General features: G+C 42.4%; 1 protein-coding gene across 4 annotated transcripts in view; it reads right to left on the bottom strand.

Annotated features, from left to right (window-relative positions):
* The window catches only part of LOC134534990 (nostrin), a 172,245-nt gene that overhangs the window by 27,989 nt on the left and 119,245 nt on the right, over positions 1-25,011 (bottom strand). For 2 of the 4 annotated variants that reach the window (XM_063373784.1, XM_063373786.1), the window contains exon 2: positions 752-837. In XM_063373784.1, coding sequence (XP_063229854.1) covers positions 752-837 — 86 coding nt within the window. Of the gene's footprint in view, positions 1-751; positions 838-8,786; positions 8,953-22,664; positions 22,767-25,011 lie in introns of those variants that run through there. The other 2 variants (XM_063373783.1, XM_063373785.1) reach the window with 2 other exon arrangements.

Here is a 25,011-nt window from a genome sequence, read left to right as displayed (position 1 = left end):
ATGTTTTTTTTAAATACTAAGAGAATTTACTTGATTTCACAATAAATTATTTATTGGAAAACTCGACTGAAAAAAATTGTTCATTTTATTTGTAAAATAATTTGGGGCCAGGGGGCCTCCGCTCCTCTGTTGCCCCGAGGCCTCCAGACCTCTAAATCCGGCCCTGCGCAAAACAAAATTAATTGCTATGTTTAAAATATTCAATAATTTATCGTGCAAAACAGTATACAGCGCAATAAATAAAAAACTGATCTATGTACTCTACAATCAGCATATGTCAAACCTGAACTCTGTAAAATATGCAAATATGCTGGATAAACTACAATCGCTACTCAGTGATCACAGGCTGATGAGCAACGTCATGACTTTGAATGCGGACACGTGAACCACTCAACTCGCGGACTATTGAGGGCATTTTTGATCGGATCCTGTATAGTAGTGAGTCGCGGATTCATTCCTAGATGACCGTGCTCATGTCATCTGTTTTTTTTTTTTTGCCTGCGTGGATTTCTATTTACACGTGTGAACAAGTCAAAGGTTATTTCTATATGTCTCACTATACATACCAGAAATCTAAACTTTTTTAAAAAATTATTTCAATCCAAATATTCTCTTTAATTTGTTCATAGCGATATGCAAGACGTGATGCATATTCCCTTGCAAAATAATAACACTATAAATACTAAACTGCATGTGTTATTCAAAGAAAAATAGTGGCACAAGTCGCTTAAAACGGCAAAGAACGACTCACCTCTCCTGCAAGATGGCGCTGAGATCCTTGCAGAAGTCCCCTCCTTGCTTGATGTACCGGCGCAACTCCTCGAATCCATGCTGACCCTGCCGGCAGCAATGAACACCTCGGGTCACACTCACACACACTCGGGGTCGGTATGTACAGTAAGCCTATGTACGCTCAGCAGCGCAGTCAAGAAACACATTTCAGAACGCAGTACCGTGATATCACGTGAAAGGGTTGTTCTTATAAAGCCTCCACCTACGAGACTGCGGTGGTGTGTGTCTGTGTGTGATGTTTGTCTGTGTGTCTGTGTGTCTGCGTCTCCTAGAAATATTTTTGGTCCTTTTTTTCCCTACTGTTTGAAAAAAATAACGAACTATATTATAATTTAAAGATAAATAATAACTGTTGTTAGTACATTAATTAAAAGGTTTATGTTACAAAATCTTAGTAGTTACAATTGTACCAACTATTACACTTGTCACACACAATCAAAACTTTTACTTGTTAGTGTCAATTTTAGAAAATTTATGTGGAATGCTTGTTGGTAACAGCTTGTGATTACTAGTGATTATGCATTACAATCGTTACTTACAAGACTTGCACCTTATTGTGTAATTGGCCCCAAGGTTCCTGCGCTCGAACTTGGTCATAAGAGATTTCATCGTTATCCATGCCATGAGTGTTTGCATTTGGTTTTCCAACGTACAATCCAACGTCGTTAAAACCTTAATAATATAAACTTTTAAACATCTCAGCATGTGTGATATCTGTTAAAAGTCATATGTATGTAGGGTTATTTTATGCAATAAATTTGCCAATATCTCATGTTATCTTACTATTTTTAAGTACAAGACTTTAATTTTAAATCCCAATTAACATTTAAAACTACACGCAATTCACGACACACAGTTGAATTGTTCACCTCTACAAGTGGTTAAATTCTACAGGATTTCATACTGACAGAAATGCAAATGTAACAGTGGTTCCCTGAAGCTGTAACAAAACCGTAACATCAGCTCCAGAGGTTATCCGTAGTTTCCACACCGCAAAGTATGAAACAGCGAACTAACCACAGTGTCAACAGCGTTGTGGTGCAACCGACCATTCTAGCTGTGTTTCCACAAACATGACGTGACCGAAAACACAAGCGACATATTACCAAAGCCCTCCACATCCAATAATATATAAAAAAAAATTACTCGTTATTGTTTTAGGAAGCACACATCAAGAAAAACCCGGCACGCATGCTTAAATTCCGTTCCGTCAGGCTATCTGTCTTTTGAGGATTACATCATACTATAGACTCGGCCGCCATTTCCTCACTAAAGACTTGTCTTACTTTCTCGTAACAAGATAGACTTCACAATAAGCAGAGCCCCGGATATTTCGCGGATTTATATAAACATAGTAATATTCAATTCTTTGCACGATACACTCTAAATGGTAAAATGTTAAAAGACTGATAATCAGCGGAATTTCACTGGAAAACGGTCGAAACTGTTCTATTTATAATCTGTATGTAGCAGTTTTATAGTGAAATTCCACTGATTTGCGGTATTTTTTACATTTTGACGTTCAGAGCCTATGTTTTAACGGCTTCTACAAATTGTGTATTTTTTTTTTAAGGACTACAAGCCAACAAAGACCAATAAAAATAGAATGGTCGAATCCCAAACAATCCATTCAGCACTAGAAATGGCTTCCCACGAGAATAACAACCAATGAATAGATTACTAATACGTTAATGAACCCAGCACTATCAAGTCTAGCTTAAATTTCATTGAACCCGCAAACATTCGGGTCTATAATGATAACGTACAGACACTCAACAACAAATTTTATATATAAAATACAAACTGAACTTCATCTGACCAGCAAGTTCAAGGGAGAAACTTGCATAAAGAGCGCCGGGGAGGCAGTGGGATCCGAACCCATGTTGTCTAACATCACTCACTTATTTTATCCTCACTTAGTTTTAAGATTGCAAACAGCGTGACGCGGGTTCGAGTCTGGAAAGCAACCGCGCACACTTATTTTAATTCAGCCCACAGTTATAGCCACTATTCTCGTTGAATTAACCGCGATCAAGCCCGGACATGTACCGCACTTCAACAACAGAGGTGATGGGGTCCGTGGATCGACGCCCGGGCCCTGCAACTGCGCCCTGTCGGGTGACACCGGAGAGTGATCAGCGAAGCTGGGCTCGCACTGGGCAGGCACTGGAGGCATGTTCCCACAGCGCTGGGTTCCACAGCTAGGCGTGGGGTCGATCTCTGGGTCACTCTGGACTCCTCGGGCACCCAGTGTCGGACCACGAAACTACAGTCTGCGGCACACCCTGCTGCATAGTAGACCAATATCCCCCCCCCCCCCCGTCCCGGACACGCACAAGAAACCACGCGCTCAACATATCCGAAAAGCATTTTAAAAATACGCTGAGTAAATGTTTAAAATCGCGTTCTTAAAAGAGTGAAAATGGTTTGAAACACGTGCTTTCAGAATAGTTTTGAGGCGCGAAAACACCCAGCACACAGATTCTTGAAAGCACTCAAGGGACTTGCATTTCCACCTTTATCTTTATTTCTCCGCCATATGATGTCATCGTAACCGCTCGAATCTCGTATAGTTGTCCTATGCACGACGAGAAGACTACGCGCAAGTCATCTCGCCTCTAAACACGTGGGGTCGCTAAGGGCGACACTGGCTGGCGCAGCACACACCTTATAGCCTCTACGCGCCAGGCGCCGAACTGGCTTGCAGTCATCGCGTCGATAACGCGCCTCTAAAGAAACTTTACGCGGTGATATTATAGTTTGAAGGCGTAATATTAAAGATAAAGAATACCTGCACTTCCCCACACCATTTACAATACGGTGTTTAGAATCTTTCATACCTTTAAACATCAGTGTAAACACCAGTTTTAACCTTTTCTGCTGTCGAAAAAAGTACGTGACAGACTAAACTTGTATATACAAGTAAAATGGCTCAAAATTGCTATTCGTAATTAGTAGAGACCGGAAAAATTCGCGAATTCATTTCGCGATAGGCTAAAATACGAATCGTTATACCTCAGTGCTGCCTCTGCTATTGGTTCACAACTCACCTGGATGACTCTGGGCCAATGAGAAACACCCAACCAAAGCTTTATCGAATCACAGGCTGCTACGCTGGAACGTCTCACAAGACAGCAGCCAATGAGTGGGTGGCATTTGACCGAGTGTACGTAGAACTATGGAGTTCATCCTACAGGTCATTGAACCCGCGAATTTTTCCAGTTCCTAGTAATCAGGCACCTTTAATCAATCTTAAACGGTTTATAAATGGGGCGTTTAAACACCCGCAGCTCTGCAAGCCGTTTGGCGACCCGGCAAGCAACTGGCCCGAGACACTCATCATTCTGTTCCCATGGCAGGTATAATGAGAACATGGAGAACCGCGTGTTTCTGTTTCCCGGGCACCGCGAGTGTTGTGACGGCGGCCGCAGGGGCAAGGTGAAGGCGAGAGAAAGCGTGTGACCCGCGGCGCAGCCAATTGGGCTGGCTGAGGAGGGGGTAAAGGGGGGGGGGGGGGGAACCGCCGAGGAGACTCGCTCAGGGCGTGTGTCCCGAGCACAGACTAGTGACGAGGGCATGTAAGGATTTGTGAATCGTAAGCTTCCGTCATATCTGCGCTATTGTTTATATCATAGTTTATTATAAAAATAATAATTTCACGCAGTAAATATATTTAACATTCTGAGCAAATAATTATTAGATACAGGCCATTTAAGAGCGACAGATAGGAACTGAAAGACGTTTTATTCGTTTCAACAGTTTTCATGTCAAGATATGTGATTTTTTTTTTTTTTTTTTTTCGTTTTATATTGAAAATTTGCCTTTGTAAAGCAGAGATCACACATTAAGACATTCAAAAAGCCCATAATATAAGGGTCAATATACAGTTTTATCACAGTTGTTGTCATTACCAAAAATGAGTTAATTACTGAACAATAATGATTTCACAGGGAAAACTATTTGTAACAAGCCAGTCACTATTCACTTCAGGTATTTCATTAAATTACATACTATAATTTAACAAAGTCAAATTGTGAAAATGAAGCGACAGAAAATAGTTATGGCCGGAAAACTGTTTGAAACCAAAATGGTGTATTTCGGTTCTTGCCTCTCTCTCAAACTCAGACGTCCGCATTACATTACAATATCCGGAGAACGTTGTGTTCCGCAGAAAGTGAGAGCTTGAATGATAGACTTTAAGACATTGTATTCATGTCTGCAACGTTTCTCTCTTGATTGTCTAGGATAGGTGAGGGAGTTTTTGGTTTCCGCTAGCGACTAGGTTCACTATCAAAAATTACCCATTTTCATTGGCCTAAATACATATTGACGTGAATGTTTTTTTTTCTTTGAATTTAATTATCTATATATATATGGTTTAATATTAGGGATATGTAGGTATAACTTATATGGGATTGCCAATTATTGTGCCAGTGAAAGATTTCCCTACAAAGGAAAAAAAAAATGTAATTTGAAGCAAGAACTTAGTATAACGGTTAGTTAAGTGAGCTGAAATTAGACGGCTTGTCTGGGAAACTAAGCTTGAATGGTTTGCAAGACTGGTTCTGGTGGAAAGCCTGCTGTCGCAGCACTCTTACTTTGTAGTAATTGCAGCTGGCAAACACTTTCTCCGTTCTGACATTCGCGTGGGCAAGATCCCGAACTTCTGACAGTTTTGCATTTTTTTTATATTATGCAGAAAAAATTCCTTTAAAATAGCGAACTTTGAGTGACAATCTATGGAAACACAACTACACGTAATTTTTGTTACCATGAGTCCTGGAAACTACACGGGCACACATATAGTGGACAGAGGTCAAGAAAAGAAAAAAAAAACCTCGCGATTTGAAAACTGCTCAATATATCCGAGTGGCGTCTGTTCACGAAAATAATTCAAGGATAAGCTGAGGGCGAATGAGTAGTTTTGTTTCCGTATTTCGTTTATAAACTGTATTTTTGGAACGTGTGTTTTCTGAATACCTAATATTTAGGCATGAAACACCCGGCACTGATACGTGAAAGCACTCAGTGGACTTGCATCACACATTTAAGGGTATTTCCCCGCCATATAATGTTATGGTTACCGCTCGAACGTCACGGTTGCCCAATGCATGACGAGACAGTCCACAGCCTTGCGCTTAGAGGCGACACCGCATTAGAAGCACCAGCGAGCGTAGCACTTAAGAGGAATGGAAAGGTACAATATTTTGGGAATCCTGGAATCGAAGATCAAGGATAAAATCTGAACTACTCATCATATTTCTTTGCGGTTTGTTTTGCCAATTAGATAATTTAATTACAGAGGGTTGTGTGTAGAGCAGTGGCCACAATAATGCATAGTTTTTTTAGAAAAAAAATTAAATAACTTTATGCAGAAATAAGGGGTATTAGCCACAAAATTAAAAATTATACCAAAATGTAATTTTTATATTGTGTAATATAATATTATCTAGAACTATATTATAATCAAAGTGAAAAAACACTTGATCGCTGAATTTTAAAGGAATTTTAACCAATTAAAACCTGCCATGCAACATTTAGGTAAGGAAGGACACGCTTGTTGAGCAATTACGTAAAATTCTGTATTATAGAGCTCTAGATAATATTGTATTACACCATTCAAAAATTATATTTTGGTATAATTTATAATTTTGTGGCTAATACCCCTTATTTCTGCATAAAGTTATTTAATTTTTTTTTAAAAAAACTATGCATTATTGTGGCCACTGCTGTACACACAATCCTCTGTAATTAAATTATCTAGTTGGCAAAACAAACCGCAAATAAATATGATGAGTAGTTCAGATTTTATCCTTGATATTCGATTCCAGCATTCCCAAGATATTTTACCTTTCCATTCCCCTTAACATTCCGCCTCAACAACACAGATACACACAAGACTGCAGTCTTGTGTGCTAAACTTCACTACCGAGCGAAACAGCCGAGTGGGAAAACGCTAGATTCAACAACCCAGTTTTGGTTTTCCTCGGTTTCTCGACATAACCGCAGACAAGCCCTACCAGCCAATCAACCTGCACTGAGCTAGTGGCATGTGGCCGTCTGCAAGGTCATCGCTGTCCATCACGCTTAGGTCCCGAATGAAAATAAAATAGGAATATTTCTTTTTCTACTTGGCTTTTGAAAAACCAGAGTAACACACAGCAAATATCACATCACAAAATGCTAATACCGCTTGTAATCTAGTGAGGTAAACCTACGTTTCACTGACCCGGAGTCAGATACTTGAATAACCCCGTTCGTTTATCTTCAGATTTATTTGTACTGTCGTAAAAGTAAAAAAACAGGTTGGGTTAGACACGTTACACAACAAAATTCTAGAAATCATGTTTTTTCCCCCCTCCGGGAGGAAAATTTTTTTTTTACACGTCCAGATGATCGTAACTAAAATGGAAGCTTGGTTAGGTTTAAATCAGTCACATAAATAATAAGTACAATCGTTTTTAAACTACTAAAGTTCTTACAAAATTTCGTTCTTCAGTTTTTTCTATCCCGGGAGGTTAAGTTTTCGCATGTCTATGTGATCGTAAACAATATTAAAGGTTGGTTGGGCTAAGTCAACCACATTGAGAAACCTCTGAAGTTGTGACAGGGCCGGCGCGTCCATATAGGCGAACTAGGCAACCGCCTAGGGCGCCAAGTAGCTGGGGGCGGCGCAGCACGACACATAACAGCTCATATAATATGTTTAACGATTACTGAAACTAGATGAAAATGGATTTTTGTAACAGTTTGGAATGTTTATATTGATATAAGTAATTATTTAAAGTCCACTGTGACCTGTTTATGATCTGTAATAAGTAAATAAGTAAAAAAAACACAAGCCTGCTTACATTTGATTGTTGACAAAATATTAGGCTTACGTGATGTATTTTGAGGCAAGGAAAAATTTTTTGGGGTGTCCGGCCGGGGAGGGGGGGAATTAAGGTTTTTTCGCCTAGGCCCTAGGGCACCAATTTACCTTGCACCGGCCCTGAGTTGTGAAAATGCATAAAAACTCGCAACCGCAAAGTTGCACAAGCGAGCGGCGAACTGCGATGAGTCGACAAGGAAACGACCTCGCGCGTGAGCGATGCCTCTTGACCACGAACAAGCACAGCAGACGGACCCCAGACACGACAGACGTTGCGACTGACTCACACGTCTGCTATAGACACTGGAGTGTCCTGCTGTTTCTTCTCCAGACACCGGTCCTGGGCGCTACTTGTTGATACACTGCCCTAGCCCACGGGCACAAGCGCCCGTGGTTACAAAATAAAATCCACACATGGATAAAACAAAAAAAAAAAAAGTAAACCTCGGTCCACGTGCCCAATCCTCTACATGGCACACTCTTTTCTGCTCGGCCAACTCTTCATCCAGACCATCCTCTATCTCCTGTATTCTTCCACAAATAACGCATGTCCTTTGCATCCCAAATGACCGCACTCAGGGTTTTCCCTGTCTCTGTGCAGATTATACCTGGGCCCAAGTTCTCGTTCCAGGTAATTATTTTATTTTACGTTTAACACGGTCAAACTTGTAAGACTTTTAGAGTTGTCGAACATCAACAAAATGAAAAAAAAATATTAAATATAAGTGCATACTTTTCATCATAATTACCTGGCAAAATATGAATTTTTCACATTTTTGTGCATTACAGATTAATGAAAACATAAAGTAATAAACTTTTTTTTTGGAGGGGGGGAGGTTAAAGGCAATGATCGTGGCTACTGTGTGGTATGGTTTAAATTTATTTCAGAAAAAAAAATATTTAAATTTTAATAAGCCTTTTGAAATAATAAATGTTGTGAGGATTTTAAAAGGCTAGGTAAAATTAAATAATTTATTCCGAAATAAACGAGACCATATCACACAGCAGCCAGTAATAATGATGTTAAACCTAAAAAGGTCCAGTTTTATATTCTGTTTAATTTTCCTTGTAAACGCTGCACACCGAGGCTGGAGTGGCCAGGTATGGGGCGGCGGGACGGTACCTTGTCGGCGCGGTGGAGGATCCTGGCGCCGCGGGAGTCGAGCACCACGTGGCAGGCGCGCGCCCCCTGCATGGCTGGCCCCGTCAGCTGTTCCGTCCACTCACCCGCGAACCTTCCTCAACCCCGTGGCCCGCCAACCAATCCCAGGCTCGTCCCAGTTGCAGTACTAACCCAACACACTCAACGTTTATCCATTTACAAAATTCAAAACTTGCAAGTGAAACTAAACTTTTGCTATTTTTAACCAACGTGAATATTTAAAGTAAATAACATAAGGTGGTATAAAGTATTCCACTCCACTGTTAAGGCAGTGTAAGCCTACGCTACGGTCTCCGGCGCTCGCTTTGGAAACCCCTGGCTGTAGCCAGAGAATGCACGGCTAATAATTGAAATCGATAAAAAAAAAAAAAATGTATCGAAATCCGGCTATGGAAATTCAGACCGAACCACATACTTGTGTTCATTTAACCTAACTACGCTTTTGTTTAGTTGAATTGAAATTATTACCGACGCCTGACTTAATGCACAAAAAAAGATGTAGCTTATTCTGGCATTGTGACTAGCAAGTGCTAGTCCCTACTGTGCAATGTGCCTTGCGCGCGCCCACGAGACAGTGTTTATTTCGTACGAGTGGTTCGTTCCGTAACTTGCAGTACCGAGCGAAATCAACCCTTTTTTTTTTCTCACTGTGAAAAATGAGAAATGATTTAGCAGTATTTTTTTAATATTCTAAAACTATTTTTTTTGTATGGTAGTTAAATACGTATAGTAGTGAGCCAACCTCCAGGCACACCCATCAGTAATCATATTCACGCTTGCAATAAAACACACGAAAATAAAACGTAATTAAGTTTACGTCAAATACTATACTGTATGAACTAAAACATTTATTGTAATAATGTAATCCATCTGTTAAAAAATTCAAAACGTACAAAGGAACAAAAAGTAACATTATATTAATATAATTAGGGCTCAAATTTATGTTGTTATTTTCAAAAGGTCTTGCTTATAATTTAAATTTGACTACCCAAGCACTATTTTTGGAGGTAATTATTATTTATAGCACAAATAGTACGTTGAACTGGTTGTTAACAAATTGGATTTCAATAAAATTATTGTGTCATACATTCAGCACACACATTCAGCTGAATGCACGAGATTTGTCGTACGAAACGCTGATAGACACACGATATTTCTGACGAGTCAACAAGATTCTTTGTTCCCGTTAAAAAAAAAAAAAAAAATACTACTCCGAAATAACGCAATTGGAAGTATAAATCAGTTACAAATACGAAAAATACGTTATACTTGGCAGCACTGATAGAGTAAAGTTCAAGTGTAAGAGACATTTCCCATGTCAGTTAACACACCTCAATTTGGGAGAGGCTGAAACAATATGAAGCCTTGCAGAAGCAATAAACATAAAAATGTAAATAATTGTAAAATTTTATTAAAACAGTAATATTGTTCTTTAAGTAAAAACTAGGTTAAAGTAGCCTATATATCATCGTTATAGAATTTACGTTATGTGTGACAATGTAGCTTAATTTGAAAATTGTATTGATTAAACGAATCATTATTTGAAGGTTGAAAAAAGGATCAGGGGGTCCACCTAGTATGGAGTGTATCTGTGTTAGTGAGTCGGGATGATAAGTGAGACGCTCGCTGGTGCTTCTAGCATGGCGCGCAGTCTTCTCGTCGGGAAACTAATGAGGTTCCGAGAGGTAACCATAACATAACGTGGCGAAGAAATAAAAGATTTAGATGAAATGCCAAGTCCTTCGAGTGCTTTCATGAATGCGTACTGGGAATCTCCCGAATGAAATAAAATATATATTCCGAAAACAAGATTTTTAGCATTGACCATTGACCCAACCATGGTTTTCGTATTCGGGCACCGCTGGGATATCACAATGTGCGTGCTGGCACTCGGGAGCCAGTAGCCTCACGAGGAGCGACTGTGGCGCCAGCCAGGAAGTGACGGCAGAGCGACGACACACGCGACGCTCCCCCGCCTACACATTGTTCATGTCCTGTCGTGAAAGTTAATAGTTAGGTAAGGATTGTTACATAAAAAAAAAATTTCTCGCAAACTTCGTTCTTTACTGGTTTCCCGGGAGGGCAGGGTGTTTGCACGTCTTAGGGGATCATAACTCTATTGAAAGTTTGGTTAGGTTAGGGTTAGTTACATAACAAATACGCGAAGTCGTGGTTAAGAAAAAGATTAACATCATCGCAAAAAATTCGCTTTTTCCTTTTTTTTTTTTTTTTTCTCAAGAAGATAATTTTTCTTCGTCTAGGTGATAGCAGCTGAAAGGCTACGTTAGACCAGCAAAATTTCCAAGTATATACTATATGATCGTGAAAATAGCTTGTTTTTTTAAGACCCGAACTTGGGGTACGTTCGGGTCGAACCGTGTAAGCAGGGAGGGGGAGGGGCAGCGAGGAAGCATGACGCAACCAGCGCATCGACGGGCAGGACGTGTGGATTAATGCCTTCCCCTGGGCTGTTGTCCCAGCCGCGCCAGCCCGCCACGCACAACCTTCCACGTCTGCGAGTCTCGTCACTCGTCTCGGAGTCGGCACTGGCAGTCCTCAGCAGGGCGCAAGTCTGTCGAATTCCCAGGGATCAAGTTAAGGGGACAAGGGTTTTTCGCTCGTGGAGGGGCCGGCATGCATGCAATAAGCAGACAATTGTATAATATTTTTAAAGGTTTCCATAAAACTTAGTTTCGGCGTTATTATTATTATTATCAAGTTCATCAACCACGTTTCCCAATTACGAATGCCTCATAAAAGGGGGGGGGGGGGGGGAGCTCCATCTGTCCCCTCCCTGGTCTTTACCTACGTCGTGGTTTTCCAGCAGTACAGTGATACCCATTTCCCAATTTCACTTTAAAAACAACACTTTGTTAGTTTTTAAAACTACAGGACAACAGTGGCAGGATACGTAGATTTGCGAAGACCGTCACGTTTGTTACACGAGACAGACTAGCGCAAAGCGAGGCGAGGGCGGTGGTAAGACTGCAGAGCACCCGGGTTTCGATATAGTATTTTAAAAATCCTGTAAATTTTTTTCCTAACTATGAACCATCGCCGATTCCTGTACCAGCACCCAAGTGTGTGTCGTGTGTTAGCGCCTCCAATGACCTCGCTGTCGGCCATAAGCAAGGTGGCGTGTAAGAGGAGGAGGGGAAGTAATGAATAAAAGCCCCTCACTGTGGAGGCAACCTTAACTGTGAAACGTTGATGATAAACGTGATAGATAATAACACCAGATCTGTGTTGTTGTTTTCCTGTTATGGAATGCATACAAGCCTAGCCCGCCTATTGAGACGACTTGGGCAGGTTACGCCCGGGGACGCACCACAACGCCGAAATACCACAACGCCGAACGTACAATAACGCCGAAAACCATAACGCCGAATGCCAAATTAACTACAACGCCGACAGCTAGAAAACTGCTGTGTACCACAACGCCGAATTACCACAACGCCGAAATAACATTAACGCCGAAAAATGTCATTGTAGGACTGCCACAAAGGTTAGATTAGGTAAGGTTAGGTTAGGTAAGGCAAGGTTAGGCTAGGTTAGGCTAGCCTATGTTAGGCTAGCCTAGGTTAGGTTAGCCTAGGTTAGGTTAGGTAAGGCAAGGTTAGGCTAGGTTAGGCTAGCCTAGGTTAGGCTAGCCTAGGTTAGGTTAGCTTGTGGTACATTTTCCGGCGTTACTGTATTTCGGCGTTGTGGCACACAGCAGTTTTCTAGCTGTCGGCGTTGCGGTCAATTTGGCATCCGGCGTTATGGTATTCAGCGTTATTGTACGTTCGGCGTTGTGGTAACGACCCGTTACGCCCCACGCACAGAACATGAGCGCCCTCGCCGCAGCCGAAGAGCAGCGCGTGTGGACGCGAGGTCGAATGCGAACCGGCACGTGGAACAGTTGAGGCGAGCGGCACTGCGAATGGCCAGTGTCCTGACGTGCTTCGTCACGCCCGGGAACCACTTCAAGGCGCGCTGGGGCGTTGAGAAACACCACGTTAACCCCGCAGGCTGTACCGACGGCAACAACACGCTATGTTCGTAGCCCAGGCCGTACCGACGGCAACAACACGCTATGTTCGTAGCCCAGGCCTATACCTCGACTACCAGGGAATCAATTATTTATACCTTCATCAAGATAAGTAACCTTTCACGCTCCAGTACTCTAATGAGAGTTATAGATAAAATTAAATAAAGAAATCTAATTTCAACTGCAAAAATGTGCCTGCATATACAGACATAATTATGTACAAAATTTGAGGTAATTTTTTAAATAATTGCTCTTCTGAAAAAAAATTAAAGAAAGTGGCATTTTCGAGTACTATTTAACCCGACAAACGCCATTTAGTATTTTAATTGAACTAGTTAACCTAACCTTAGAAAACATCACAAAAACATTATTTTTAATGCAGCTAACATTACCTAACAATCTGTTCAAGGCGGTAAATTACTTCAAATAAAGCAATGCTCTTATACCAAATCATCGAATATAAACAGAGGTGATAAAAATATCACTTTCAGAATTTTATTTATTTATTTTCAAAAAAGCTACTCTATAACATTACTGTAATATTTCTCAACTTATAGGGGCTGTAAAAAATTCGCAGGTAAAAAGGCCTAATGTTGGACTCCATAGTTCTCTGTAACTACATCCAAGTCTCTGTAATCTGTTCATAGGCTGCTGAACTCTCGAGTCTTGCGTGGTTTTCTCATGAGTTGGCACTTCTACGACTACAGTCGGCACTTCCACGACTGCAGTCGGCACTTCCACGACTACAGTCGGCACTTCCACGACTGCAGTCGGCACTTCCACGACTACAGTCGGCACTTCTACGACTACAGTCGGCACTTCCACGACTGCAGTCGGCACTTCCACGACTGCAGTCGGCACTTCCACGACTGCAGTCGGCACTTCCACGACTACAGTCGGCACTTCTACGACTACAGTCGGCACTTCCACGACTGCAGTCGGCACTTCCACGACTGCAGTCGGCACTTCCACGACGGCAGTCCTGCTATTGGAGCACACGTCTCCGCTCTAACCGGGGGCCTATCAAAGGCTCATCGAACAGGCGCCAAGACGTTTGAATTTTTAACTGTCCGAAACGAACCCTTCTTCATGGAAACATCTATAAAATCACTTTTCTTTGCCACAACAAATCGTTGGTTTCGACAAACATTAATTTTAATTATGAGCCACTGGAGGAAATGCTTATTTCACCGTTTATATATTTCAACAGCTTACTTAATACGAAGTTAATTATTGTTGCTATAATTTATTGTAATTTCAAAAATAATAATTAAGTACAGATAAAAGAGCATATTTTTTACTGATAATATTTAATAGATTATTTTACTTTATCGTTGATTCAAAGTTAGATTTATCAAATCTGAACAAAAAAAATCGTTTTTATATAAAGAGTGATTCTGAGTTCGACCGACAAACTTTGACCGCAGATTCATCATGACAAAACAAAACAAAACAAGTAGAGAACATTTATATGACTTGTGGTCTGAAGTGCTTCTCAAGGCTGGTGTACGTCCTTGAAGTTGCAGCTGAACAACATTTTCATTGTAAATGACAAGATGAGTCTTTAAAATGGAGCAATGAGTGTCTGACATATGTTTATCTACAACTCCAGCGGTTTTTATGCTGTAAAAAAATTATTTTACTGAAATAATTGGGAGTAACACCTCATATGTTTGTGACCCAATTATTTCGATGTAATATTTTTTTTTCTGCAGCCACGAAATACGCGGTAGTTATAAAACTTCGTCCAATCAAACATGATCCAGACTCTTAGTGTTCTATCTTAAATACATTGTCTATTATTTACAATTTTAAAAAAAAGTCTGTCATGGGGACTGTTGACAGAAGTGAAAACTTAAAATTTAGTTTTTAAGTGGGTAACATGAAATAATTTCTACGTCAAATGTACTCAAGAAAATGATTTTGTTATTATATCACTAGCATGTCGGTGACGCGAACCCATAAGGTTTGCCCCTACCAATAATAACTTTAAAACTGGAAGAAATGAAGTTTTTTCATTGAAAGAATAAAAAATTATTAACATAAATTTCCAAATAAGCAACATTATCTCTAATAAATCAATAAACTGACATTTGAAGAAATTCACATCGTAAATAAATAAACAAAAGAAGAAGAAAAAAAACAACCTCAACTTAACTACCAACTAAAAAATATCCAATACTTGCAATATGTACCACACAATAACGTTAAAATTTCCTTCGAAAATAAAGATAAAATTAAATACTCGTATCTTTAAAAATAGAATAAATTAAGTTTTATCCTTGAAATGTAAAAAAAAATTAACACGTCGATGACGACTTACATGTATTTACTCCCTATCCAAACCTTCCTATAGAAGTTTTCACTTCAATAAGTTGTTCAGGTGCAACTTCAAGGACGTACACCAGTCTTGGGAAGCACTTCGGACCATAAGTCGTGTAGATGTTGAGAAGCCTAAGATGTGCATTCTATATTGCACAGACCCGAACAAGCCCGAATATCTACCTCTGGCCAACGTCGTCATTAAAATGATTTGACAGTATTTTTAATGTAGCTATACTAACCTAACATAACCAACCATCCAGAATTAATTTTGTAAAGTAATAAAAAAAACTGACGAAGTTGGCCGAAGGTAGATATTCGGGCTTGTTCGGGTCTGTGCAATACAGAATGTACATCATAGGCTCTTCTAAGTCGTATTGATGTTGAGAAGTCTAAGATGTACATCAAGTTCTGTCCCTGCCCGAACACGCCCGAAAATTCACCTTCGGCCAACCCCGGGATTATTTAATTTTTCGGCAGGAAAAATGAATTCAAATATTAAAAGTGGTCGGTTAGGTTAGCTACATTAAAACACTTTAAAACACTATGGACGGCTAGTTGGGTTAAGTATAGCTACATTAAAATAAACAGAGAAATCTAATATATGTATATATAAATAAACCCGAGGTTGGCCGAAGGTGAATATTCGGGCGTGTTCGGGCAGGGACAGAACTTGATGTACATCTTAGGCTTCCCATAGATGTTGTTGGTCGCGGTAACCCGCGGCCTCTGCACTCGGGAGCAGGCCCGGTCTTCAGCGGTGTGGTTGTGGTTGAGAAGCACGCGGCGCCCAGCAGCCCGGGGCTCTCTCCAGGAGGAAAGTGCGGGCGAGGCAGAGCGACTGCGCGCGTGTTCCACATGCGAGAGTGTCCGTCGACAAACACCGGCACAGCTCAAACTGCTTCCACACGGGGATCAACAGCCCAACTTCCCGAAATCCGTTCGGTTCATGTCCGACACGTCTCCGATAACATGCAGGGGCGTAGCCAGGGGGGGGAGGAGGTTTTAGGGGTTCAACCCCCCCCCCCTTAGCACAAAATCTTTAATTAATTTCTTATTCATCACTCAAGCAAATTTCATATTAAAATGAATACAATTTCTACCATTACAATATTTAAATTTAAGTACCGAAAACTGCTAAAATAGCACTATTTTACACCTTAAAATCCAAATTTTCCCGGGGGAGGACCGCTTTAATATGTGGGGGGGGGGGGGGGGGGGCGCATGCTTCTTAACACCCACCATACACAAATCCTGGCTACGCCACTGATAACATGCACTGGTCAAATGTTAGGAGTGGGGGGTGGGGGCAGACAAAAATAGAATACGTCGAATATCAGGCTCCTCAACTGAATCGCGACTCATCGGAGAACATAACGAATATCCATTTGACGTGTGCCCCCCCCCCCCCCCCCCGCCCAGTTTCTACGCGCCGTACGATAATGGAACACACACGCCATGAGCCAAGTCTGGGATGACGCCTTGCGTCCTGTTACTGTTTGCACGGCACGTTGCAGTAGCGTTGCATTATGCCCCCTTCCGACGAGCTGTCAATATACGCTGCTTGTAGATCGTACTGCTGCTGAAAACACGTTTTCTCTGATCCCCTAGCTCTTTTTGTCTGATCCCTTAATTATGTGGGTCCGATTCCTTAGTACTTTTTTGTCTGATCCCCTAATTGCGACACACTACCACAGAGGGGCGATGTTGGCGTCCCCCACCCCCCCCCCAACTTTCATAACACCGTCTGTAACTAATTAATCTGTGATAAAAATACAAATAATCTACTTCATATCGCTAATATTTTTTTTTAAGATTTGAGAAATGAGTTAAAATATCATTTTAATAAGGCAGTTATTTTTAAATATTTCTGGACGTCCTACTAAACTGCGAGGTATTCCGTTAATACCATTCATTACCCTCCATATTCCCTAAGATTCGAAGCTGCGTCACACAGCGCGGGTTCGAGCCCCGAGTGCTAAAATTAAAATTGAAATAAATAACAGGAATCTGGTCAACAAACAAAGAAAAATGGACTAAGAGAAAAAAAAAAACAAATGAGGAATTGAACCCCCAAAAAAAAAAAAATCAGCACAACAGTTGAAACGAGACAAAAACACAACAAAACGAAAAATCATGTTATGGAATATTATGTGGTGTATATATCCTGTTGACAACAGCAATTTTCGCTTAATTTGTGTTTTTGTCTTTTGTTTTTTTTTTAGTTTTATTCTACAGACATACATGTGCTTAGCAATGGCGTATGTCCAAAAGCTTACATGAAGTCATGATTAGGTATATTCGTCATCAGCAGAGGTGCAATGTGCGACTCTTCGCGGGCCTGTTGTTCGGTCGGGTGGAAGCCAGGGCGCGCGACCCCGAGAGTTGTGCGCGTGGGTTTTCACCGGCACAAGTCGTCTCGGGGCATGTTGTGCATCAATAATACACACAGTATTATACACAGAAAGTTTCCCATAAAACAGAGTTCAAACGTCCGCATGCATCCACCGACTTGTTCCGCTGGCGCGAGCGGGCCCCTCATGTGGAGACCGAGGCACGGGGCCAGGTCGTGGGATCGTGACGTCACCCACACGGCCGCAGAGACGCGCTCCTCTCGGCTCTCACGGAACACCATGTCTCAGTATCGCACTTCTTCATCCAGACCAGCCTCTGTCTCCTGTAAATTCCTGCACGTAATGCATGCCAATTTGCATCCCGCATGAATTTGCCCAGTGTTTTCCCTGTGTCTATGCAGGATTTACCTGGGCCCAACCTATCTCTAGTTATAGTCTAGATTTAAGAGTGAGGGGAGTTAGTCATGGCGCCAATCGTTGCCATGGCTGGCCAATCCCCTCCCAGCACACGATGCATGCGACCCTCTTCCTGCATGGCTAATCCCAGCATGACTAGGCGTATAGGCTTCGGCCTGAGACGCACCTAGGTCCCTCCCTAACCCGGACCCCTCCAAAATACACTTAGTTTTAGTTAGGTTAGGAAAAAAAAATCAATCGTACTTCATCGCGTCGCGGGCGCGGCGTTGCTGAAATGCGTGTCGCAATTCTGTTTTCGAACAATGGTTAAACTGGCGCATTGGTAGTTCTGTCATATTGAATTTTAACCGTTTTGTGTGCCAAAAGTATATGCGAGACTTTAATCCAACTTGGCTATTGAAAATATCCCGCACAGAAACATTCGATAATCGTTAATTTTTGGTTCTCGCGCGGGAGAGAAAAAAAAAAAGTATGTTCCTGATAACGCAAACCCTCCAAATGTCGCGTCGCGTCGCTGTGGTTCCAGCAGGACGTGGGATGGACGTTGCTGCAGCTATTCGTATTCCAGAAGGAACGTGAATGGAAGGTCTCCCAGTGCGTGTGTGTGTGTGTGTGACCCTGGCGGCCTCGCCAGTGCGGCAGGAAGCACTCTGTCCGACACGCGCCGTCCCGCTGGCAGCTACACGACACACGACACACGACACACGACACACGACACACGACGCTCAGTGGCGGCTCCAGGTGGAACCACCGTCCAGGGCCCCGCCTCGCCAGGGGTGTATGTGTGTCTGTGAGCAGGGGCGTAGCCAGGGAGGGGGGGGGGGTTAGGGGTTAAAACGCCCCCCCCCCCCCTTTAGCACCAAATCTTTAATTAATTTCTTATTCATCACTAAAACAAATTTCATATTAAAATTAATAAAATTTTTACCATTACAATATTTAAATTTAAGTACCGAAAACTGCCAAAATAGCACTATTATACACCTTAAAATCCAAATTTTCCCGAGGGGAAGACCCCCCCGACCCCCCGCTTTAATACGGGGGGGGGGTGGCATGCTTCTTAACACCCCCCATACACAAATCCTGGCTACGCCACTGTCTGTGAGGCGGGATGATAACCGCGACGCTCGCTGGTGCTTCTAGCGCGGTGTCACCTCTGGACTGGCGCGCTGTCTTCTCGTCGTCACAGGATAACTGTGAAATTTGAGCGGTGACCGTAACATTATTTTGCGGAGAAATGAAGATAAAAGTTTCATGCAAGTCCCTTAAGTTCTTTCAAGAATCTGTACCGGTTGTTTTACGTCTAAAAATAACTCTGAAAACATGCATTTTAGCCATTATAACTCATCTAAAAATAACAATTTAAAAAATTCATTCAAAATCAAAAATACTTTTCGGCCCTCAGCGAACTCTTAAATGCTTTTCGTAAGCAGACCCCTTTATGATATCTTGAATAGTTTTGAAATGGCGTTGTTTTTCTGAAGCTCTGCGCACCGTATGTGTGCCCGGGTAGGCGGAGCCCTAAGATATTTTACTTTTGTTAAATACAAAATGTTCATTACAGAGTTTTCCAGTTTCAATGGGATATCATTACAGTTTATTTCATACTATTTACAACAAATCACACAATCAGTAATCGCCAGTGAGCTAAAAAACTTTTTCGTGTGTTTTCGTTACGAGCATGTTGCAAATAAACTTATAATACGAAAACTCGGACCTGAAATTTAAAGTTGTTCTTTAAAATAATGACAAGCGTGATAAATAAAATATTCGCTTTTCAAATACCAAAACTTTTGGATGCGAATCACAACGCACACATATTTTCTGCACCCGCCGCCAGAATTCGCTACCTGAATCGTCAACGTTTCTTACCATCACCCGCAATAACAGCACGAAACTAATGGAAATTTTAAACTATTATAACTGCTCTGATAAAAAAAACGGCTATAGACCTTATTTTTGACAATGAATTTTATTAAAATAACGTCCGTTTGTTAAAATTCACTATAAGTTAATCAGTTAATTAACCTGAAACATTTTAAAACACATATTTGTATTTTTTTTTATTAAACGACTGAAATTAGTCTGTGAATTTTTACTACAAACAAACCTATACATTTGTGAGCACATTCAACATTATTATATTATAATTTTATTAAAAATAAAATAAATTTCAGCGACGAAAACGAACCACGTCCCTTAAGGTTAAAAATCAGGCGCTCTATCGCTGTGCTACCGAGCCCATTGACATATTGCAAGGAGACTATGTATCATAATCATTCTAGTGCTAGTTTACTAAAGTATTTTAAAACTTGAGAATACTTTTTACTATGGCTATTTTAGTTTACCAAATATATTTCGGAGTAGTAACACTATCATAAGGTTCGATCTGGCACACCATTAAGTTCGGTATGTTCACTAATGTTTACGGAAGCGACTATATACGGGTATGTGGATGCTACACGTGGGTCCGCCGCTGAACGACTTGCGTCCCATTTTCAGGAAACTACTACCATCAAATGCCGCACACCCAGAGATCAGATGTTCACACATCAAAAAACAAGAATGGAACATGTCGGGCGCAGCCCAGCCCCGATACGTAGCACGCAGCACTCGTGGTACGCGGAGACGCTTGTCACAATTCTGCTTTCGAATGATGATTAAACTGGTGCATTGGCAGTTCTGTTGTTGTTATTGTTGTTATTATTATTATTAGTATTATTATTATTGAGTTTTAAAGGTTTTGTATGCTAAATGTATGTGCGAGATTTTAAGGGGGAAAAAAACATGTCTATTAAAAAAATCCTGCAAGTAACATTCGATAACAATAATTAATTTTTGGTTGTCGCACCGGGGAGTGGGGGGGGGGGGGGGGGACCGTATGTTCCTGATAACGCAGGAGAAGTCTAAGATGTCCATCAAGCTCTGTCCCTGCCCGAACACGCCCGAATATTCACCTTCGGCCAAACCTCGGGATTTGTTTTATTTTTGCGCAGGAAAAATGAATTCAAATATTAAAAGTGGTCGGTTAGGTTAGCTACATTAAAACACTATGGACGGTTGGTTAGGTTAGTATAGCTACATTAAAATAAACAGAGAAATATAAATATATGTATATATAAATAAACCCGAGGTTGGCCGAAGGTGAATATTCGGGCGTGTTCGGGCAGGGACAGAACTCGATGTACATCTCAGGCTGGCTTCCCGATAACGCAGGTGGCACGGAAGTGGCCGACGCTGTCAGCGTGGAGGGAGCGAGGGAAAGGCGGGACGCGACCTGGCGAACACGACAGCAGAGCAGCGGCACGTGGCGACAGTTCCTGCGCCTTTCTTTCGACGACAGGAAGTCGCGCTGTTCGCCAGCTCCACGGGCCTGGGGGGGGGGGGGGGGGACACGCCATTTACGTAAGACGGCCCGTAAGACGGCCCGACACGTCACGTAACGAACTGCACAAATATAACAATGACTGCAAAAATATATATCCTTTCAGATATGCAACATCTAACCTCTATAACGAGCAAATTCACGAGTCCTGGTGTTACAAAATACACTTGTAATACGAAACTCGGACACTAAATTTAACGTAGAATTCTTTAAAATCATGCCGAGAGTAATAAAAAAAACGATTTTTTTTCCTTCAACTTTTCTTGGCGCGAATCACACGTAGCTTCTGCGCCCGTCGCTAGAATAAGCCCCCAGAGCAGCTACGTTGACTATCGAATTATTCGATTTGTAGAGCGAAATGTTAGAACTATATGATACGGCTCCGATAAAAGCGAAAAAGATTTAAAAAAAAAAATACAAAACCCCGGCTTTGGACATGGTTTTAGAAAATGAATTTCGTTAAGATTACTGCCCATTTTGTTTAAATTCATTAAACAGTTAATACTATAAAGTTTGCCTTTGGCTTTGTGAACTTTGGTTTGCGACATCCGCCACAGATAGCAGCACCGTGGTTGCACATTTCCGTTCCATTCACGAAATATCCTACACAATGCCGTATACAGAGAGCTATGATTTTATTAATAAAAAAACCTTATTCAGTTGAACTTTAAAAAAATATATATGCATTGTAAAATAATAATTTTGCTACGACCATACTAGGACAACCAAACTACAGGACTTGCGTTAAAACATAAATAAACACTAAAAATTCGCGTTAAACTTTTGAGAGAGACTAGAATGTATACCATTATACATTTTCAATACGTTTTCACTGATTATGGGCAGTTCTGATAAACTCTCAAGGCCAAGAAACAAATAACAAAATTATAAAATTTCAAATGACCCAATTATAAGCAGCAGCCCATCGATTACTGGCACCAACCAATTAACTCACAAAAAAAAAAAAAAAAAAAAAAAAAACACGAATTGTGCAAGTATTCAATGCTATATAATAATATCGACCTAGATTTATTCATGAGATGATTGACGTAAATAGCGCGCAAGACACACACCTACAGGGTTTTAAAAATCGCTCGGTGACACACAAGACCGCACTGGGCTTCGAACCACTCGCCGAACAGACTCGCAAGTCAACACGTGTCACGACAGGGGGGTTGGATTCCAACCACCAACCAACTACACGCAGTGGCGCACCCACAAAAAAATAATAGAGTTAACTGTTTGGAAACTTAGTGTGTTGTTTCAATAATTATTAACTTCTACTGCCATGACTCCGTGGCACGTGAACTGGTGAAGACGGCGGAACCCACCTGCCCCCGGTGTGTTGCAGACGCGGCGCGCGGACAGACTGGGGGGCCAGAGTCAGTGACCGGCCCGTGCGCTCCTTCCGGCCGAGGCGACTGTCGACTGTCGACTGTCGCGCGGTCTGGCCTCGCCCGCCGCGCTAGAAGCCTACAACTCACGTAGTTTCGGTTCCCTACCACGTTCGTGCAAACTTCGGATTTCTCTCAAAAATTGAAATTAAAAAAAAAAATCGAAGGGTTAGGTTAGGTTAAGTCAGTCACAACATGCTTGTTTTCATTGGAAACTTCTGATTTAGCGGAAGTGGCGTTAGTACCAAAACTTCGGAAATCTTCGGAAATTCTTGCAGGGAACCGAAACTACGTGAGTTGTACGCTTCCCCTCGCTGCAGCTCTGTATCAGCCACTTGTCTGTTTGTTTCCCCCCAACGAAACACTGGGAAGCCTTCTTTTCACAGACGAGAGAGCCAAACGCCCGATCGTGCATCTTCGGTTTTTTTTTGTTCATTGTAAATAAATATGGCGGTGTTGATAAAATTATACTAACGGTCTATTAGGTTAGGTTAGCTACATTATAAATACTTTAAAACATTGTAGACGGTTGATTTGGTTAGGATGGCTACATTAAAGATACGGAAAAAAAGCATGAACTTCGGGTTTTGGCTCTCTCGTCTGTGAAAAGAAGGCTTCCCCGAAACACTTGTGTGCAGCCGATAGGGTAAGTCAAAGCGTCGACGTCATCCGAGTGTTAACGGAAGGAAACGCTCAGAGAGCAACGGATAGTGCTACAATCAAGGAGTGGCGCGCTCGATGATGGTGAAAGGAAGGGAATTCAGAGCCCTCGAGATCGGGGCACTCGAGGACAGAGAGGGTTAAGGGCTCAAGAGTGGAGCATTCTATTCCGAAGAGGGGTAGGATGCTCATGAGTTAAGGCGCTCTATTACGAAAAAGGGTAGCGGGCTAATGAGTGAGGCGCTCTATTACGGAGAAGGTAGGGACTATGAGTGGGGCGTTATATTAAAGAGAGGGGTAGGGTGGCCATGAGTGGGGCGCTCTATTACGTAGTGGGGTAGAGTGCTCATAGTGGGGCGTTCAATAGTGGAGAAGGGTACAGGCTATAAGTGGGACGCTCCATTACGGAGAGGGCTAGGGAACCAATGAGACGCTCTATTACCTACAAGGGTACGGGCCAAGGAGTGGGGCGCTCTATTATGGATAAATGTAGAGGCGCACTATGACGGAGAATGGTAGGGGGGCTCGTGAGTGGTGCGCTAAACACCGGGGACGGGTAGGAGGCTAGGGAGTGGGGGCACTCGATGACGGAAATGAGTATAGGGCTCAGTAGTAGGATGATCAATGACACAGAGGGATGGGGGCTCATTAGTGGGACGCTCAACGACGGAGAGGGGTAGGAGGCTAGTGAAAGGAGCGCTAAATGAAGGCGAATAGGGTGCTTGATAGCGGAAAGGCGTATAGGGCTCAGGAGTGAGACGTTCAATGGCACAGAATGGTAGAGGGCTTGTGAGTGGGGCGGTCAATGACGGAGAGTGGGAGGGTCACGTGAGTAGGGCTCTCAAGGACGGGTAGGGGTATATGGAGCACACGAGTGGGGCGTTCAATGGCAGCAAGGGGGGAGAAGGGCTGGTGTGTGTGGAGCAATTGACGACGGAGATTGTGGGATGGCTCGGAAGTGGGGTTCTCGATGACGGAGAGAGCGAAGGGGGGGAGGGGGGGGGGGGCTCAGGAGTAGGTCTCTAGATGCCATGTGTTTATTACTGTATATCGCGCACTTTCATACTTGCTCACTCGCATACTTGCTAACTGGCAATCTTATACATGTTCATAACCATCTGTGGAGATTCACTCGTATTGCGCGTGGCGACGATGCTTGCCCTCCCATCTGCACGGTGGTCCTCGAGGAGGGAGGAGGGCGAGTGATGCCGCCCCAGCTCCCAGCAGACAGCGCGTCGAGGAGACGAGGGTGGCGAGGGGGGAGGAGGGCCGACCAGGAAGGCAAGTGTCGCAGTCGTGGCTCGTGGCGCCCGTTAGCCGTCGCGCGAGGACCGTGCCCGCCCCTGGGATAGCAATCGGCGCGGCGCACAGCTACCCGGCTCCCCCCCCCCCCCCCGGGGTAACGAACCCGCGCCCACGAGCCGCGAGGTTCACTCGCTCTGCCGCCGGTACGAACCGGTCCCCATCAGTTACCATGACCACCGGGAAGCCTCCATTTCACAGACGAGAGAGCCACGCCCGAAGTTCCCCCAAGTTCATGCTCGCCTTCCGTATCTTTAATGTAGCTATCCTAACCAAATCAACCGTCCACAATGTTTTAAAGTATTTATAATGTAGATAACCT

The sequence above is a fragment of the Bacillus rossius genome, chromosome 8, assembly GCF_032445375.1.
Source record: "Bacillus rossius redtenbacheri isolate Brsri chromosome 8, Brsri_v3, whole genome shotgun sequence".
Classification (NCBI taxonomy): domain Eukaryota; kingdom Metazoa; phylum Arthropoda; class Insecta; order Phasmatodea; family Bacillidae; genus Bacillus; species Bacillus rossius.
Note: the sequence above shows the minus strand (reverse complement) of the source record. Positions and strands in the feature narration are given on the sequence as shown.